Source organism: Epargyreus clarus, unplaced genomic scaffold, assembly GCF_041222505.1.
Source record: "Epargyreus clarus isolate Ecla_fem2 unplaced genomic scaffold, WU_Ecla_fem_2.2 ptg000033l, whole genome shotgun sequence".
In the NCBI taxonomy this organism is placed as follows: Eukaryota; Metazoa; Arthropoda; class Insecta; order Lepidoptera; family Hesperiidae; genus Epargyreus; species Epargyreus clarus.
In genome coordinates, this window is record NW_027332238.1 from 2,468,942 (window position 1) to 2,483,176 (window position 14,235).

A 14,235-nucleotide genomic window follows, 5' to 3' on the forward strand; every position below is an offset into this window, starting at 1 on the left:
ACTATTGATACTATTGAGAATGGTTGAAAGTGGGTTCAGTGCCAAACAAAACCAAAGCGGGCTCAAAGAGTCCCCTTGGAAAATCCCCCTACGAATATTATTTTGTGCAGTTTCTATCTGATTTAACTTAAGAGCTGTACTCCAATTGTTCATTGTATTCTTAAGGAATTCTATAAGTGCAGGATGTATTTTATAATGTTCTAAGATATATATGAGCCAAGAGTGTGGTATTGAATCATACGCCTTTTTCTAGTCTACGTACATTGTATAGATGTTTCTCTTCCTCGTTAACGCTTGCTTAGCAGCTACAGCATCAATAGTCAGTTGTTCTTTACACCCTTGGCTTCTCGTACGGCAACCTTTCTGTTGTTCAGCAAGTATATTATTTTTATGTATGTGTGTGTAAATTAATTCTGTAATACAGCCGGTAATAATTTTATAAAAATTCTGAAGACACGTTATCGGTCTATATTTAGCTGGGTTTTTGGAGTCATTTTTGTCCTTAGGAAGCATATACGTCACTCCTTTGGTTATGTAACTTGGTAAAGTGTGCGGATTTTAATAAAGTTATTAATATTTGTGAGTAGGTGTGGATGTATGTAAGTAATTTTTTTAAACCAGTAATTATGTACTTAGTTTATCCGATCCAGTAGCTTTCCAACTATGTGTCCTTCCTATTACAATTTTAAGCAGTTCAATATCTATCTCATCAAATTGCATTTCAGGTATATTCTTAACTATTTCTTTATCTTTATTGATCCACTCTCCTTCTGTATGTTTTTTAGAGTTAGTCCAAATATTTGACCAGTACGTGTGTAATTGTTCGAGTGTGGGAGTCTCAGTGTTAGTTTGATTGTTATACTGTGATGTAGTTAAATTTCTGTAGAAAAGTTTCTCGTTATTAGCGAATTGTATGTTTTGGTGTTTTCGTAGAGTTGTTTGTTTGTATCTTCGTAATCGATTTGAAAGTAGATTCAATTTTTGTTTTAGTGTATCCATGAATTGTGTAAGGCGAGTGTTATCGTTTTCATGTTTGGAATGTATTTTATACTGTATTTTTATTTTGCTATGTGTATGCTTAATTTTTTACCTCTATTACCACTCATATATTCTGTTAATCTGTCTATTTTAACTCGTAAGTCTTGTATGCGGTTTTGTAATCTAATTTGCCACCTTGGTAAGTTTTGAGATTTGCTTTTATGTGTATTTCCTAGTGTTGTATATATTTTATCCCCGTTATAGGTACATGCTGTAAATGCTGCACAATATAATACTGTTTCAAATTTGCTAAAATCGCTCACATCTGTTATATATTTAGGTAGCAGGTTAGAGTTAATATAATGTGTTATAATTGTTAATTTTTAGACTGCTTTTGTACGGGTATGTATGGTCTATGTGTAGGTTCAACATTAGTAAAATTATTTAAGGCTTTTATAAATATATCTTCAATTGCAGTACCATTTACAAGGTTATAGTTTATATCATTAACGTTACGGTTATTTGTCTCGGTAGTTTCTTCATTTCGTACAATCGTATTGCTGTTTATAGATATGTCTATTGGGGTATGTGTGTGCAAGAGTGTTTTTTCATTTATGAATTGTGTATTGTGCTGTATCGGTGATCTTTGTGACTTTTCTCGTTCCATACTATTAAGTTCTATTTTATTACTTCATCTTTTATTTCTTGTAATCTATTGTCTTCTATCATTTTATTATTGACTATAGCTTTGTATTGATCTGAAATCCTTTGCTCAGACAAGTGCGAAAGGTGAGGATACTTTGCTACTAATGCTTGTTTTAGTTGTGATCTATAGGCTGACTTATTTGATTCTAAATTAGTGATTGTAAAATAGCTTCGTATTATAAACTCATTGATTTCGTTATTCCATCTCATTCGTGATGTATTAGAGTTAGGAAATATCTTTCTTGTCATGATTAATGACTTGCCCTCGGTTCTAACCCATGCCAAATGTCTTCTCTATGCTGACGACCTTAAGCGTTTTCATACTACTTATTAATTGCGTGTCTGATTGCGAAGCACTTCAACGAGATTTAGACGCCGTAAACGAGTGGAGCTTACTGAATAGGATGGAGAGACTATGGTTGGATGATAATGGTGATGACGGGTTTGAAGGTATATTGTTGGTATCTTGCCTTTTATGGCTTACTAGGCCATGATAGCCTACATCTTCGCTATCGACAGTCTGCACAGTAGAACTGACAGCATTCTTTGTTAGTGCTTCTCTACGCGCTCTAGTTAGCGATCCGTTCGTCCGTCCGTGTTTCCACGGCGGAATCCTGATGGAAAATATTTTTGTTTTTTCTGTTGCTTGTTGACTGCATTGTGTTCCCACGCGTAGCTAGGGAATGAAAAGGTCCACCTCAGCAGAGCCCCGCATGCTGAGGTAAGGCGCATTACTCCTCGAGTTCGCCCTGTTTCGAGGAGGGACCGTTAGCGACTGAGCTCCCCCTCAGCCACGCATCCATGGCACGGTGCCTGCATACATTGGATTGGGTGTTTATTATTATTATTATTATTTACTAATCTATGGGTTCGGCAGCAAATTATCGAGAGTGTGTTGCGCGAGTGTATTACGAGTTCGGTGGAGTGTCAGTGATTTTGTGTGTATTCCTTTTGTTAAACTATTGTGATTTCATAGAATACAACATTGTTTATTACGTACGGTTACTTTTTATTCTCCTCGCCCGACCAACCTACGCCTACAAACCTACATTATATGATAATATGGAATCGCAGACAAATAATGAAAAAGACACTGATAAAGGCCATGTGCCTTTATATGATTTATTTTTGTGTACAATAATTTATTAAAATAAAATAAATATAATTTTTAAACAAGCAACGTAGTTTTCGATGGACATCGGCTAGTCCGCTCTGAAGTTGTAGCGAGCAAGTGCAGTCATACAATTTGCTATGGCGACGCTATTCATTTCCATATTCAGAGCGGACTAGCAGTTTTACGCGGACTATGCTTACGTCATTGGACCATGCGCTTACGCTGCGGATCTCTAAATAAAAATATTTTTATTAGTACAAGTGTTTTTATTATGCTTATTATTTACTAGTATTTATCTATAGAATACTAAAACTTAGTTTTAGTATAAAAGCGATAGTATTTTTAAAAATGGTATGCATTGGCAAAATGAAGTTACTACTACTATTGGGTTTAACGGTAAGTTAATATTTTTATTTACAACACTTTTATTAGGTTAACTTGTATGTTATTTTTATAATATAGGAGTAACAGACGGGTATACAGTCCACCTGATGGTAAGTGGCTACTACCGCCCATGGATCTGTAATCAACCCCAAATGTAATTAGATATTCCTACCTGAGGTCGGCCACAAGCGCCGCTACCCCTGAGGACTAAGCTGGAACGCGTCTGAAAAGTATGTTTACATTACCACACCCTTCAAACCTGAAAACAGCAGCGCTTAACACTGTTGTTGTTAGCCAGAAATAGGTGTGGCGATGGTGCCGAAGGAGTCGAACCTAAGGGTTCTACCACCTTCCAATTCCATGTTTATGTATAATAGAACCTTAGAACTCAATTTGTACCCATTTTGAACGGTAACTTTAGTTCAAAATTTTGAACATATTGCACATTTTTTTCAAATATTAAATATTATACATGAAATTTGTAGTAATAAATTAAACTATAAACTAAAAAAAAGCAACTTATTTACAAAAATTGCAAGGAAATTATAATTAATTAAATACTTAAGCCATCTAAAATTGCCGTGTGAGGCATGGTTCCCAAATAGGTATTATTGTAATATTTCACAATTCTTTTTCTATTTAAAGTTCAACTACTTAGCACAAAATTTTGAAAAGAGCACTTTCTCATAAGAATAAAAAGAAAATACTGATTTCAATTGTCTTTTAATAAGTAATGAAGTCAGTATTTATAGTTTTCGTTATAAAATCGTATTATGGTGAGTATTTTAACAGACTCCTTGGAAATATTGTCGTTTTGTTTGTAAATTAAACTCAGAATATACGAATCCCGTTTATATAGTAGAAGATTTTATGCTAACATTCTCATTGTTTTGTCCGTAAAATAATAATATTGTATAGACATTAATTACAATGTAACAATTGTTTTTTTTAATTATTTCTCTAACGTATTTAATGGGTATATTAGTAAGGACTCTGTACTAAATATTATGTCTACTCATTTATTTATTATTGTATTAACAATTTCTTTATTTATGTTACAGTGCTTAGCCTTGGCGCGAGCCCAGCCTAGCCCAGGTATGTACCAACGTTTTTTACTTAATTTCATATTATTAATACTTATTCCTACTATATTATACCCTTGAACATAGATTAGTAAAGATTACTCACTCCTAACAAGAAAATGTACCCAGTTTTGAGAATTGAAATAGTTGCGTAAAAAAGTTTAGTGACACGTTAGCACGTCTCCGTGCTAAAATGTCCCTAAAATATTTGATATAATTATTTATTTATTACGTAAATTACGCAGTACCTATTAGTTATTTATTCGTAAATTTTCTCTAAAAATGTTTTTATTTGTCAAGAATTAAAAAAAAGAACTTACTAAAATAAGCTGTTTGTGGCTTCATTCAATCTCAAGGCGGCGAAGTATCTTTACTAATCTATGCCCTTCAACCAGGAAAATAAACTTTACGCCGCTGTAATATAGATGAAATTCTGAAATTCTTGTTAAATAAAAATAAATTCAATAAAGTTTAAATTTTGAAGAAAAATTGAATTATCATTAAAATATTTAAAATTAAAAGTTTAAAAATGTTATAACGATAGAAAAATGTTTTTTTTTATGCCGATAATAATTACGACGTATTTCGGAATTAATTCGTTGCATGCATGTTGCACGGAAATAAATACGAAAGCGCGGGAACGGGCGCTATAATGGCAGCTAGAAAAAATTAGTCGGCCTTAGATGCACCGCTACCCCTGAGGACTAAGGTGGAATGCCTCAGAAAAGTGTGTCTACCGTACCCTTCAAACCAGAACACACGCACGAACTTATTTTTAAAGTGAAAACTTCTAGCTTAAGTCGTTTTTATGATGTGTTTTTATAGGCGCCGCCAGGATTATCTTATATATAAAATTCTCCTGTCACAATGTTAGTTACCGTACTCCTGCGAAACGGCTTTACCGAATTTCACCAAATTTTATATGCATATTCAGTAGGTCTGAGAATCGAATTTATTTATATAGCAACACAACATGTGCCGAGTCAGCTAGTTTTCTAAAACCTCTAAAAGTTGATTGAATTTTACAAAGTTTTATAAATGTGTTAAGTATAGACATTTTTCGCTGAAGGATATATGTGTATTTCAGTGACTGTTTGCTTCTGGAGACCTTTTTTCGCTGGTACAAGGACACTTCAACTTTTGACCCTTACCAAAGTGAAATCTTTCAAAGTTTTTTGATGTCTTTATTAATATTTGTTTCTTACTGAACAAACTTTTCTCTTTACAGACTACTCGGCTGGATATGAAGGTATGTTGTTTGTTTTATTATACATAAGTAGCCATATAAATAACCATAAATGACAGGCGAAGAAAATGAAGACGAGAATCTTTTATTTCTTGTTTCAGTAAAATTTCAGGGGTTAGGTGTTTTTTTACATGGGGGTCGAATCTACCTACTTTAGACTACTCTAAAGGCCTGTACCCTTACCATGAGTTTTCAAAACGTCCCACAATTTAACGTTACGTTTACTCAATCCATTATTCTGTTCCGTTTGCTTCAGTAGACTGAGTAAACGTAACAAGTAAGTGCTCAAGTCTTTTTGTCTACCTCATAATTATGTTCGCAAAAAAGAGAGACAAAACAAAAAGCGCCATTTTGTCAATTTAGACATTTAATGTTACGTTACTGACACTATAGTCCTGATACAATCCGCTAGGGGCGCTAATTGTAAATGGTATGGGCAAATACGTAAACAAATACCAAAACAGTAATATTTGTCAAAACGTAAAAACTCATGGTACTGGCCCAGGGAGCGCGTATTCTAGCGCCGCGCTAGAACGTCAGCGCTTGTAGTAAATCCTGACGCCGCCGAGTTGTATTGTACTGAGTTACTAAGTTACTAGTAAGCGATCACACAGATGTAGTGTTTTAGGCGGTATGTGGTTGTACGTTTTTACGGAAGGCGGGGTTCTGGAGGAGGCTTTAAGCTTGAGGGCCGTTTTCCAGCAAAGCGGAGTAGAGCTGCTCTGCTCAGCCTTGGCGGAAATCAGCCCTTTTATCTACCTGCGTCTTATGCGTCGTGGGACGCAGCCTGTATAGCTACATAACCCAATACTAACTGTTGATAGGTAAATAATTCGCCAAGTACGACTGGAACTCGCACATGGAGCGTTCCGTACTATCAAATGTTCATTATTTTTTATATTTACGGCGACAATGCGAAAATGTAATTAGAAGAAGTTTATAATTATTATTACAATAATATTATTATTAAATAAAAGAAATAGTCGTCACAATACTCACTTGTATGAAACAACGCAACAACAACAAATAAAATTAAAATATATTTTATTTTTCTTATTTGTACTTATTAGAATAGCAGTTATAGTAGTAAGCAAATTTCAACTGTCCTCCTAGTATGGTTTAACAGTTGATCGAAAAATGCTCAATTCTAATTCACACCTGAAACCACGGGACGTAATAAGTACGTAAATAGGCGATATAAAAAAAAAAACTAAAAAGCGTAAAAAAAATTAAACAAAAAAATAAAACCGACTTCTGATGTCACTGCAAAATAAAAGATAATTGTAATAAATGTTGGTTTAGTACATATTTCTGAAGCCGGCGCTCATATTGGACGCGCTGTTTACGCCGTTATTCAACGAAATATATTGAGTGATGTACTGACCCTGATTTATTTTTTTTATAATATAAGAGTAGCAGATGAGGATGTAGTCCACCTGATGGTAAGTGGCTACTGCCGCCCATGGACATCTGTAATCAACCCCAGATAGGATTAGGTATTCCTACCTGAGGTCGGTCACAGATGCGCCGCTACTGCGCGCCCTGAGGACTAAGCTGGAACGCCTCGGAAAAGTCTGTCTCCCACCACCACACCCTTCAAACCGGAACACAGCAGCGCCAAACACACTGCTGTTATTAGGTAGAAATACGTGTGGCGATGGTGCCGCCGGAGTCGAACCACAAAGGATTCTACCACCTTCAAATTTCCTCATAATGGGACCACCTTGGGCATATCTTCCTTCCAACAAAAAAAATCATCAAAATCGGTTCATAAACGACAAAGTTTGCAACTTGACAATCCCCGAACAAACATTAAAAAAAAACATATATGCGTTCGAATTGAGAAAACTCCTTTTTTGAAGTCGGTTTACAAATTCGGCGAAACGTCAATCATATTTAAATCATGAGCTACACATATTAGCGGCCGAACGTGAAAACAAGTTTATTGAAAAAAAGAACACGAAAATGTAGTAAATAACTTTTTAATCAGTAATCATTTATCAGTCATTTATTGCTAAAACAACAGGTACATAAAATGATGGTATTTACAATGTTAATGGTTTCTCTGTGTATACCCTAAGGGCGTTATTATAGTTAATTATCATTATTATATTATATACGTATTGTTCATCCTTACTAATATTATAAATCCGAAAGTAACTCTGTCTGTCTGTCTGTCTGGTTGTCTCTTCTTCACGCCCAAGCCACTAAACCGATTTTAAAGAAATTTTGTACAAAGATAGTCTGAGACCCGAGAAAGGACATAGGATAGTTTTTATCCCGGAAATCAGACGGCAACTAGGGATGGCGATCTAAGATCGATTAATCGGAGGATCGATCTTTTGGACCAAAAACATCGATTATTTTAATTGATATTAAGGTAAAGTCACCTAATGCCGAGGGGTTCTGAAATTGGCACCAAATTCCGAGGTATTTACTAAAACGGCTTTTATAAACTATTTACAAACTCATTTTTACTGAAAGGTATATTATTTAATAAACAATTTATCACTCTATTGTCATATGGCTATCGTAATAGTATTATGTGTATGTTTTTTTAAATAATCGCATAGTTTTGCATTAGTGCCTACATCAATCGTATGCTTCATACATTTTTGGCCTTTTGCGCGTGAATGTCACGATTTCTCAAATAGCGATTTTTTTAAAAAAAATTGCATGTGTGTGATAGAGTTGCGATGAAAACATTATATTGATTATACAGGGTGTCCCGTAAGTACCACGACAAACATGAGGAGAACATAGGTGAGGGTCTGACCTCTCTGGGAAAAAAAAATTACCTTAGTAAAAGTGTCACCGTTTTTGCACTATCAATTGTTTTAGATTTTTTGAGAAATTCAGCCCTCTTCATCTACTTTCGTTAACTGCGTGTACAAATTTGGTGATGCAGTGTTTATTTTTTCTATTAAATACTATCAGATAGTTGGTCTATCATATTGAAATGTAAATTGGTTAAAAGATGTAAAGGAACCATGAAAAAAATAGGGATATTTTTAGATTTTAATTTTTTTACTATTTTTCCCTCAACTTTGACTCGTCGCGGTGAAAAAAAAATGTACTGGACTATAAGTGTACATTGCGCAAAAAAATATGTCCAGTTAATAGAGATTTCAAAAAGGTACCACACTTACTATTTAAAGTTGAAGAAAAAAAGTTAAGGCCGTTTTTGCGTGAAAGGGACTGAAACCAACTAAAATGTAATGATCGAGTTTTTATTTAAATTACGGTTTCTACCGACTCACAACGTGTCAGGCAGTGCTAAATCACATTATTACCTAGTTCCACACTTAAAAATATCATTCTTCATTTGTAAAAAAAACAATTTAGTAACTAACTAGCAAACAAAGTAATACAATTTATTAAGACAATTTTTACCTACTTTGAACTGTCGTTTCGAAGTAAAACTTCGTACAAGTATGTAATTTGAATGACAATACCATAATTTGACATCTTGGAACAGATCTGATGATGGAGCCAGCATGTGCATGGTTCATTTCTTAGTAAATCCCTCGAGTTTGGGCTAAATTGGTAAGAGATCTACCATCCATATCCTGGCTCCATCATCAGATCTGTTCCAAGATGTCAAATTATGGTATTGTCATTCAAATTACATACTTGTACGAAGTTTCACTTCGAAACGACAGTTCAAAGTAGGTAAAAATTGTCTTAATAAATTGTATTACTTTGTTTGCTAGTTAGTTACTAAATTGTTTTTTTACAAATGAAGAATGATATTTTTAAGTGTGGAACTAGGTAATAATGTGATTTAGCACTGCCTGACACGTTGTGAGTCGGTAGAAACCGTAATTTAAATAAAAACTCGATCATTACATTTTAGTTGGTTTCAGTCCCTTTCACGCAAAAACGGCCTTAACTTTTTTTCTTCAACTTTAAATAGTAAGTGTGGTACCTTTTTGAAATCTCTATTAACTGGACATATTTTTTTGCGCAATGTACACTTATAGTCCAGTACATTTTTTTTTCACCGCGACGAGTCAAAGTTGAGGGAAAAATAGTAAAAAAATTAAAATCTAAAAATATCCCTATTTTTTTCATGGTTCCTTTACATCTTTTAACCAATTTACATTTCAATATGATAGACCAACTATCTGATAGTATTTAATAGAAAAAATAAACACTGCATCACCAAATTTGTACACGCAGTTAACGAAAGTAGATGAAGAGGGCTGAATTTCTCAAAAAATCTAAAACAATTGATAGTGCAAAAACGGTGACACTTTTACTAAGGTAATTTTTTTTTCCCAGAGAGGTCAGACCCTCACCTATGTTCTCCCCAAGTTTGTCGTGGTACTTACGGGACACCCTGTATATGGAATCGATAACATTTAAATATTGTGCTTATTTCTTAACAGATAAGAGTAAAAATAAGTTTAAAAATACAGCGGCATTAAGTGCCAAATATTTTGGGCTGTCCCTTAAACCGAGGTATACCACGGAATAGCAATTTCATAGACTTGTTTTTAATTTAAATTTTTGTAGTTGTTTTTATGAATAAGCACGTCTTGCTTCGAATTTGACAAATTTAATACTCAATTAATATCGAAATCATTTTCCGAGGTACTGCATTGTACTGCATTACCTAATTATATAAAATCAAAGATGGCCTAACTATATACTTTCCAATTTTTTTCTATGGGACAACTGAGGAGGAAAATTGAAGTTCATCCAGATATCCATGTAATATTGAACAAGTATTGTATATTATTATGTACATATTTCAATAAAGCGTCTTTCTGCCTCTAAATTGTGTAAAAGTATTTTATTATTTAATGATCGGAATTTGGAAACGTGATTTTTAGTTATGAAACGCTATTCCGATGTATATAACTCGGAATTAGGTTATATGGGCACATTAATCCGCGGCAAAACCGGAAAATACTATATAGGGTGATTAAAGTTTTCATCGGTTTTTAAGAACATTTCTATTATTTGTATCAGTATATTCGCTTAATCCTAATTAATGAAGAATTAACATTGTTATACGATTTTAATAGATATTTAAATAAGAAATATAACATTTTACAACGTTTTCATTTGATTAAATTACTCAAAACGAAATAATTCTATAAACCGCATGACGATATTCCATATTATTTTTATTTCCGGTGTACAATAATAAACCCTAGTATAAAGATACACGAAAAGACTGCAGTTTTAAAAAACAAACATGAAATACATATGTTAAAGAAAATATACTGTAAAAATGATTTATTTCGGCAGCTTCCCTTTAATCATAGCTAAGAACACTTTTGATAAAGCCACTCTTTAAATAATAAAAAAAAAATTAAATCGAAATTGAAACTTAATTCAATAAATAACATTTATTAAGCTATTGCATAGCTTTTATCGCGGGCTTTGAGCGCGGCGACCGAATCGAGAAATTCCGTAACGAAAATAAGTAACACCTTTGTTGGATATCAAGTCTCCAGGCAACCGAGTTGTTGACTGTCAATAGAAAAATATGGATATAATTGAATAAAGTATTATTTTACATTCCTTATTATTTTATTTGATAACCTTGCTTCGTCAACTTGAACACAGATGGCAGTAATACACATTTTTTTATAATCCGTGCGGAAATCTTAAAATTACGTTAAGTATATTTTATAGCTGATATTTGCAATGTCTTATATAATGGAGATATGATAAAATAGTGGATAAAGATGTATTAATGTAAATGTTGATGATTATGGAAGAATGTATTGTATTTCTGGAATTCCTTCTGAGCGTTTTCATAGCATAAAAAATGCTATGTAATAGCTTTACCGCGGCAGTCTCCGAGTGCCACTCGTATTTTTTTTTATACACCATGTAGCAATCGTTCTATCTCTTTCACTCCCTTATTTTGTATACTCGGAATTAGGAACCAAATACATCGGAATAAGGATTATTACATCGGAATTAGGGTTTTCTGACTTGGTTCATATTTATTTTAAATACACATTTAAATCAATATTTAATCGTAAAATGTCGAGTTTATTTCAAGAGTACAGATCATAAAGCTTCTAATAAAATTATCTTATTCCTTATTAAGTCGTAGTAAATGCTTAATATCTGACGCTCTTTCTAGTTTTGGTGAAAATACCGCGGAAATAGGTGACTTTACCTTAGTAAGAATTGAATCCTAAACTATGTATTTGATCAAGTGATGATCTTTAGTAAAGTTGAATGCACGAATTTACAGTTTTATGTATGTTAGTATTGTGGCGACCTCCCGCTACTCGACAAGAGATGGCGCCACGAGTATTCTGAATCACGCTATCGAAGTTTTCTAAATATCTGGCATATATACAAGTTCCGAACTGAGACTGTCGGAGCACGGCCGCTCCCCGGGCATGATCACCTAGCCCGGCGGGAGATCTCCCTTTGCCAAAGTATGTTATATTATTTTCTTTTAAACGCGGGCGAAGCCGCGGGCAAAAACTAGTATAATATAATTTACATGTAATGTCACAGGGTTTTAATTTTTTATAATACTATATAATTAAGACTAAATCATAAAAAGTAATTATCACAATAAGCAATTTGATGGCAGCGGTAACGTATTATTATATTTTCTAAATTTAAATTCAAGCAATAATGTCAACATATCATTTTATCATTAAGATATTCGTCAATAAACTGTCATTAAACTGGGGGCCATTGAACTTTCTGCTCCGGGCCTCAATCAACAATGCCGCCCAGTCCACCGACGACCTTAATACGTCACTGCAGATTGGTTTTACTTATTGTTTTAATCATTAATGCACACAAATGACACAAAACTGACAATGCACATGTAATCATTTTCAGAAACAGCGGAGCGAAGCGGACATGGAGGTGGTCATGGAGGCGGACATGGTGGTGGCCACGGAGGCGGACATGGAGGTGGTCATGGAGGCGGACATGGTGGTGGCCACGGAGGCGGACATGGTGGTGGTCATGGAGGCGGACATGGTGGTGGTCATGGAGGCGGCAGTGGAGGCGGTTCAGGAGGAGGCAGTGGAGGCGGTTCTGGAGGAGGCAGTGGAGGTGGATCTGGAGGAGGCAGTGGAGGCGGTTCTGGAGGAGGCAGTGGAGGTGGATCTGGAGGAGGCAGTGGAGGCGGATCTGGAGGAGGCAGTGGAGGCGGATCTGGAGGAGGCAGTGGAGGCGGATCTGGAGGAGGCAGTGGAGGCGGTTCAGGAGGAGGCAGTGGAGGTGGTTCAGGAGGTGGATCTGGAGGTGGCAGTGGAGGCGGATCTGGAGGTGGCAGTGGAGGTGGTTCAGGAGGCGGAAGTGGAAGCGGCAGTGGAGGCGGTTCAGGAGGCGGCAGTGGAGGTGGTTCAGGAGGTGGCAGTGGAGGCGGTTCAGGAGGTGGATCTGGCGGTGGCTACGGAGGTGGTGATGGAGCCGGATCTGGCGGTGGATATATTGGCTCCAGTTTCGTACCATATTATTATCCTTGGTATAATTGCGGTTGTGGTTGCGGATGTCCTTGGTATTATGGTTATGGTGGATATGGTGGTGGTTCAGGAGGTGGCGGTGGAGGTGGTTCAGGGGGCGGTAGTGGAGGAGGATCTGGAGGCGGCAGTGGAGTTGGATATGGTGGCGGCTACGGAGGTGGAGATGGTGGCGGCTACGGAGGTGGACACGGAGGTGGATATGGCGGTGGATATGGCGGTGGATATGGTGGCGGCTACGGAGGTGGACACGGAGGTGGATATGGCGGTGGATATGGCGGTGGATATGGCGGTGGATATGGCGGTGGATATGGTGGCGGCTACGGAGGTGGACACGGAGGTGGATATGGCGGTGGATATGGTGGCGGCTACGGAGGTGGATATGGCGGTGGCCACGGAGGTGGACATGGTGTTGGCTATGGAGGTGGTGAAGGAGGTGGCTCTGAAGTTGGAAATGGCGTTGGTTCCGGAGGTGGTGACGGATCTGGCGGTGGATATATTGGCTCCAGTTACTATTATCCTTGGTATAATTGCGGTTGTGGTTGCGGATGTCCTTGGTATTATGGTTATGGTGGATATGGTGGATATGGTGGTGGTTCAGGAGGTGGCGGTGGAGGTGGTTCAGGGGGCGGTATTGGAGGTCCTCCTCCTCCATCTGGAGGCGGCAGTGGAGGTGGTTCAGGAGGCGGAAGTGGAGGTGGATATATTGGCTCCAGTTACTATTATCCTTGGTATAATTGCGGTTGTGGATATCCTTGGTATTATAATAACTACTATCCCTACTACAACTGCTGCCAAAGATGTTGTTGGTATTACCCCTATTATTATTAGCTTAACAACTATTATGGCCAAGGTACTAGACAGTACCCAAAACGGTGTGCAAAGGATGAAAACCAGTTATTAAATTACTTTTTACACTTCAAGTACAGTTTACTTAAAATAGCGTAAGCTATTGTGGCCCGCGCCATACTTTTAGTCCGCTCCGAATAGAGAACAACTTCAGAGCGGACAAGAAGTTTGGCGCGGACTATAATACTCGTAACATTGCACCACAAAGTTACAGTGAAATAACTGTTTTTGAGCCTTTGCAGCATCTATTTCGATTCGCATTTTTCTTACCTAACGCGCGCGTTTACCGGTATAAACTGTTTTGCAATGTATAAATCTGCTCTTCATAATTTGGCTCTGGGGTTTTATATTATAAATAACGTTACGTAAGGGTCTAAATCTAGCGCTAGCATTAAGGGTGGGTTGCATCATGTAACT

General features: G+C 36.4%; 3 protein-coding genes across 3 annotated transcripts in view; 1 reads left to right on the forward strand and 2 right to left on the reverse strand.

Moving 5' to 3' along the window:
* The window catches only part of LOC140755366 (uncharacterized), a gene marked incomplete at its 5' end in the record, with an annotated part of 35,835 nt that extends 21,889 nt beyond the window's left edge, over positions 1-13,946 (forward strand). The window contains 2 exons of the mRNA XM_073090561.1: positions 13,130-13,237; positions 13,310-13,946. Of these exons, the coding sequence (XP_072946662.1) occupies positions 13,130-13,237; positions 13,310-13,873 (672 nt within the window). The remainder of the gene's footprint in view (positions 1-13,129; positions 13,238-13,309) is intronic.
* The window catches only part of LOC140755632 (uncharacterized), a 224,412-nt gene that overhangs the window by 151,708 nt on the left and 58,469 nt on the right, over positions 1-14,235 (reverse strand). The window lies entirely within an intron of this gene.
* On the reverse strand, positions 12,254-13,015 carry LOC140755334 (uncharacterized). The gene has a single exon (XM_073090529.1). The coding sequence runs from the start codon at positions 12,959-12,961 to the stop codon at positions 12,254-12,256; it is 708 nt and encodes a 235-aa protein (XP_072946630.1). The 5' UTR covers positions 12,962-13,015.

Excerpts from the sequence above, each read along its gene's own strand:
- LOC140755334 (XM_073090529.1), bottom strand. The coding sequence starts at position 12,961 with ATGGTACGAAACTGGAGCCAATATATCCACCGCCAGATCCGGCTCCAT.